At 46.9% G+C, this 5579-nt stretch overlaps 1 protein-coding gene across 1 annotated transcript in view; it reads left to right on the top strand.

Moving 5' to 3' along the window:
• The window catches only part of LOC103921733 (chromosome unknown open reading frame, human C11orf49), an 81324-nt gene extending 75975 nt beyond the window's left edge, over nucleotides 1-5349 (top strand). Inside the window, exons 7-9 of the mRNA XM_009329746.1 lie at nucleotides 1091-1200; nucleotides 4465-4528; nucleotides 5054-5349. Of these exons, the coding sequence (XP_009328021.1) occupies nucleotides 1091-1200; nucleotides 4465-4528; nucleotides 5054-5234 (355 nt within the window). The 3' untranslated portion in view covers nucleotides 5235-5349. The remainder of the gene's footprint in view (nucleotides 1-1090; nucleotides 1201-4464; nucleotides 4529-5053) is intronic.
• The last annotated feature ends 230 nt before the right edge of the window (nucleotides 5350-5579 follow it).

Below are 5579 nucleotides of genomic sequence, written 5' to 3'. Positions count from 1 at the left end.
CAAACCTTATTGTGTAGCTTTGACAGACACTTTCTTCATCATTTCTTGCAGGTAGCAAGCACATGCCCTGCTAGAAGGTCAGGAGCTAGATCCACAAAAAGACTCAGGACACAAGTTCCACCTGATTCCTGCTTTAGGTGCCTGAATCCAAATTTGTGATCCACAAAATGACTGCTGAACTGCTGTCCAGTACTATAGATAGCTAAGCGTGGAGGTGCCAGGCTGGTTTGTTCTTTTAAATAACAAAAGTTCTACATTCCCTGTATGTCCTGAGAGCTTCAGATGGGAAGGATCTGAAGCCCGCCTGGTAGGTCAGGCTCTGCACAGCACTGTGAGGGGAGCCATTCCCAGCTTTTCATCCAGTAGCTCAACACTCAGCCAGGCTTTGATAACAACCTTTGCCTGAGGGATCACCAGCCCACACCCACATCTCCAGTGGCACCCCGGGGGTGCCACTACACCGCGGACTGTTCAACACTTCCTCTTTATGAGGCAGTTTTATTTTGCATGAAATCCTTTAAGGAGTATTAGGCAAGAGCAAGAATCACTATGATGATATTGCTTAGAAGTCAGGGCCAGGGGTTAAGATGAGTGTAGAAGAAGGGGACATGTCAATTTAGTCCCCACCTAAATATTGTTTTCTGACATATTTAGGCTATCGTAGGAGAGGTTTTCCTGCCCCTTGGATGACTATCACTGATAAAAGGGTGATAACAACTAACAACCCTCATGAAAGTTTATTATCTTCTAAAAGAAAGGATTTCCCAGTTGATTTTTGAAAGAATATGCTAAGAGTTGGGATGTGTATACCTCTGAGTGAATTTAGGCTTTTCTCCCTCTCCTTGGAATGGAGACAGGTAAGACTGCTCCTAGGGACGTACGCTAGCGCAAACATCTTGCTTAGCAAATGAGGAGCAAATGCAATGCTAAATAAGCAAGCTGGTGGCTATTTGTTTTAAACTGAGTCAGGGCAACTTGTCAGTGTTAGAACTGGTAGAAGAGTTTATTTCTCCAGTTTGAGCTGGGTCTTGGAAAAAAAAAAAATGATAATTTAAAAGACAAGATGACCCCTTTGTCTCTCTTTTCCTAGCTGTCCACCTTCTGCTCTTGTGAAGGAAATGTTGAGTAGTGCACAGAGACTGACCTTCTATGGATTCCTTATGGCACTTGCAAAGGATCAGGGGATCAATAGAGCCCTAGGTAAGACTCCTGTGAGTGGTACAGCTCTAGATTTTCAGTCATTCTGCACTTCTGTGGAATTTCCTCTGTAATTATGCCCCGGATTTTACACTGTCAGGAAGAGAGTGAGAGAAAGTTTTTCATCTTTTTGTTGATGGATTAAACTTTAAAAACAATACTGTGCCTTACTGTCTGCTTGAAGCTGTGGAGCTTCTTCAAGGATAAAATTAGATATGAAATGCTGCCCTAAGATAGCAATGTTTTACCTCTTCAATAGCTGATCATTTTAGCAGAACTGATGTTTTAACATGTTTGGCTATAAAGGCTGGGCAGAGGTGTTCAGGAGACAAGTAAGGTGGCTGACTGCTGTCGACAGTACTGAATTGAAGTCCCATCCTATGTTTTAGCCCTTCATTCTCCCACAGATTTTAAGTGACTGCTCTTGTCTACAGGAAAAGGAGGCACACCTAATGGGAAAACCTCTGCTGCCACCTTGGCTCAAAGACTCAAAGCCCAGTCTTTCCCAGCTCTTCCCCATCTTCCCTCAAGGCAGCGTGCTAGTATATTAATCTATGGCCTGCTGAAAATCAGGTGGTATCATAAAATACAAACTGCTACAAAATTCTGTACCAGACTGCTGTGGGAACCAGAGGGATTACCAAGCAGCATCTCACTGCTCATTTCCATGTTGTGCTGGTCAATATTGTTCCAGAGCGAGGAAGCAAAGTGTTGCATTGGCAAAAGACAGTATGTAATCCATACATAATTGAGACTCACAATTCCATAATACCCCGATATACCTTGCTTGTGCTCTCCCTCCTCTTGCAAAGGGGAACAGAAGTGGCTTTTTGTGTTTGACAAGGCTGTATCCAGGAGGTATGTTTAAATGTGTGGAGGCCCAAACACTCATCTTCACTCATCTCCACCCAGCAAATCATCTAGCCGGTAAGAGTAGGCTTTCTCTGTCTTTGGGCAGGTATCCTCTCCCTCTACTTCTAGGCTTGAGTATCTGCCAGTCCCTATATTACAAAGATAAACCTCAGTGAAAAGGTGCACCTTGCCTGAGGGCTTGTTCTTTTGCACAGGTGTGTGTCATAGTAGAGTAAAAGTGTCCCCTCTGTGGCTGAGCCCCTTCTTACAGCAAACCATTTAAGCTGCTAATGCTCCTCTGGGGCAGGGCTGCTTACCCAGCAACATGGAGATTATATATCAAAGGTGCATGAATACAGCCCTGCAATCCCCTCTGCAAACAGGCTTAGGAAGCAGTGTATTCACTGGGGAAGGTGATGCCTGGATTGCACCAAGCAAAATCTTTTTTTTCCTTTGCCCTACGAAATCCACGTCTAGTTGAGTGCAAAGAAAACAGATGAGCAGAAAAAAAAATCCTGCCCACAGCTTCCATTGTGCCATCTACAAAGTGTGTGGGTTTTTGTTTCCATTAATGTGGGCCTGTCCCCTGGCCCTCTGCCAGCCTCCTGCTGAGGCCTCTCACAGAGGAGGGGCAGCAGCCACAAGTCTGACAGGTGCTAGCATCTTGGCAAGGAAAGAAGGATTCTTTTCCTGGTGTCTTTTAATCTCTCCTGAAGAGTGATTTCAATAGTCTTTGGTCTGTAGGGGATCACAAGCTCCCCAAGGCCCTTCAGCAAGGGCAGTTTCAGGCAAAGGAGCTTTCGGTCAGGATGCCTGCCTTCTCTCTGGGCTTACAAAGCCAGTACCCCCCCCTTGAGGAACAGGGGTAGGGATTAGAGCGGCTCGTTCGGGCTGGGGCAGCACTGATGAGTTTGTCAGGCAGACTGGAATCCACAGCCTAACTCCAGTGTCAATGTTGATTCATGAATCCTTTAAGTGTTATTTACTGACTCTCCCAAGTAATTCTTGTGCCCTAGAGACCTCACTGTGCATTCTGCAAATGCAGAAACAAGTTAAGCTTTAGCTGCTTATTCTTTTAATTGAGCCCATGAAAGGGAGCAGGCTGGGGCACTTCACTGGACCTCCTGACACTCTGTGTTGCAGTGCCAGGCTTTCCTGTTCATTTGCAGAAAGGGAAGACCGGAAATGGAAGGAGTGGGGGAGTCGGTTCTGGTCTAATCTGATTCTAATTTTTAGGCACTCATTGCTGTTTTGGTGACTGCTGCCAGTTTGCCTGTGTGAGGCAGGTAGCTCTCCAGCCCCTCCTTCAAGACCAAGGTGCCAGGGCCAAGAAAACAGATTTGTGTCCCCACAGGGTAATACAAAGCCCCTTCCCAAAGGTACGGAGTGTAGCACCCAGGTCTCCTGACAAACAAGAGCATCCCTCACTGGACTGTTGGTACAGATTACCAAGTGTATTTTTTCTGATGTGCAGCGGCACTATCCAGGCTGCGGTAGGCAATTCCTCTCATCTCTGTGCTGGCTGATCACACCCTCCCATGATCCCTGTACAACGTGGAGTTTGTTACAGAATTGGGAAGGAGGGGTTTCCTAAGAGCCCCACCTTTCTTTCTGGGCTCTTCCTGAGGTGCCAGTGTCCTTTCAGAGAATGGCAAGGGTGATCAACCAGCTCTTCCAGTCCTGAACTACACCATGTCCTTCATCCTGAGGAGGGTTTCAAAGGTGAAAGCTGATCTTATGCTGAGAGAGGGTACCTGATTACTGACCCAGTCTTTCACGGTCTCACCCAGACAGCAAGCAATGCTAGAGCACAGTCCGCCTCACTTGCTCCTGTAGACTTAATGTGCACCAGAGTCAGGCCTGACTTTCCTGAATTGCAAAGAAAGCAACAGTGTTAAATCTGTGGAGTGTTTTGATCCCCAAGCTCAGTGCACCACAAGAAAGGCAGGTGGCACAGAAGTATGCATCTCCCCGAGTGGTATAGCGCATGCTTCAGGCTGTGGCACATACAACAACATATCTATTGCTCTGATCTGGGACTGGTGACTATATAGGGCAATTAGCAGAGTCCCGAAGTTGACAGACTGTCATCTCTCTGACAGTCAGTACTCAGTAGTTTCATATAGTGAGTGGAACCTGCCAATCCTTAGGGCTCTTCAAGTTCTCTGAGAGGTGAGACTACTGAGAGTGCCTCCCATTTAGTCTGAACTCAGCTACAGCCTGTGTGAAGGACACAGAATATGGATCATCAGTCCATGATCATCAGCATTCAGTGTCCGTTTCTCTAACAAGTATAAGGAAGAGTCTTCTCTGTCTTGCAGGACAGATTTTGGATGCTGCTATGGCTTGAGTGCTTTTCTTTAAGAATGAATAGCCTCGCTCTGCTCTGATACTTTCCTTTGTTTTTTTTTCCAGGGGCTTTGCCAGATAAAGGAGACTTGTTTCTGGACCCTGCCATGGATCAGGAACTTGAGAAATTGTAAGTGGAGTTGCCTAAAGCAGGAGGTAAAGCAACAGATTAAAGGTAGCACACTAAGGAAGACTTTAGTAAAGTACTGTCCCTATTCCTTTGCTCTACTATAAAACAATAGAGGAGCTAACAGAGCAGCCTGAGCAGAGAGGGCCTTTTTCTTTGGAGTGCCTTGGTGCAGCTAACAAAATCCTTAGAAGAGGCTTCAGAAACAGAGGGAAAAAGTGTGCGTCAAAGGGGGATCTAGAGGAAGCAGCAGTCTCTAATGAACAGGGAAATTTTGTTTGAATGGTGAAAACTAGGAGCGTTGGAGACACAGGCTCAGCCCAGAAGATCTGTTTAAACAGGAAGAAAGATTCACACAGCGAGTCTGGTAGGTACTAGCGCAAGGTGTTCCCCCTCTGTGCCATGAATATCTTTCCATCCCTGTGCTAGTTGTGAACAAGTCCTCCTCCCAGGTTCACTCCAAAACTGCTATGGTAAAAGTTGGAGATGACAAGGTAGGCTGCCTAGCATTTGTCTTTTCTCTTTCAGGGTAGCTCAGGTTTCAGGGCTTTCTGTCTCCGGTCCCACCAGCTCCAGTGGGGACACAGCTAATTTGCCTGTCCGTAACTCACCCAGGATTAACTCGCCCTGGAAACCTCTACACCATCGGCGAAAAATGGATGCTGAGAGTGAAGGCTCCAACGAAGAGACAGACTCCTCTGAAAATTGAAGGTTGTAAGGGTGGGCACCATTCCCATCTTGGGTTTCTCCAGAACCCATTGGAGGAACAGCACCTCCTCCCAGAGCATCTGCTCTGATGGTGGGTTCTGTCCACGTCATCAGTGTGTGTGCGGCCGTGCCAGTCCCCATTGCCAGGTCCACCCGTCTCTTCCCAGGAAGAACTCTGCCTTTTTCCTAGCTCCAAATTCGTGCAGGAGTAGCTCCTCTGCAGAAGCTATTTCCAGCTGCAGAGTTATGCTACCCTCTGCTGGCAGGCAAGACAAACCAGCAGATGCTAGTTCTGCCTCCACTTGGAAGTAGCCGGGTATTTTCTCACCGGGGCTCTCCCTCACAG

This window comes from Pygoscelis adeliae, unplaced genomic scaffold (genome assembly GCF_000699105.1).
Source record: "Pygoscelis adeliae isolate BGI_AS28 unplaced genomic scaffold, ASM69910v1 Scaffold117, whole genome shotgun sequence".
In the NCBI taxonomy this organism is placed as follows: domain Eukaryota; kingdom Metazoa; phylum Chordata; class Aves; order Sphenisciformes; family Spheniscidae; genus Pygoscelis; species Pygoscelis adeliae.
This window is presented reverse-complemented; position numbering and strand designations above follow the sequence as displayed.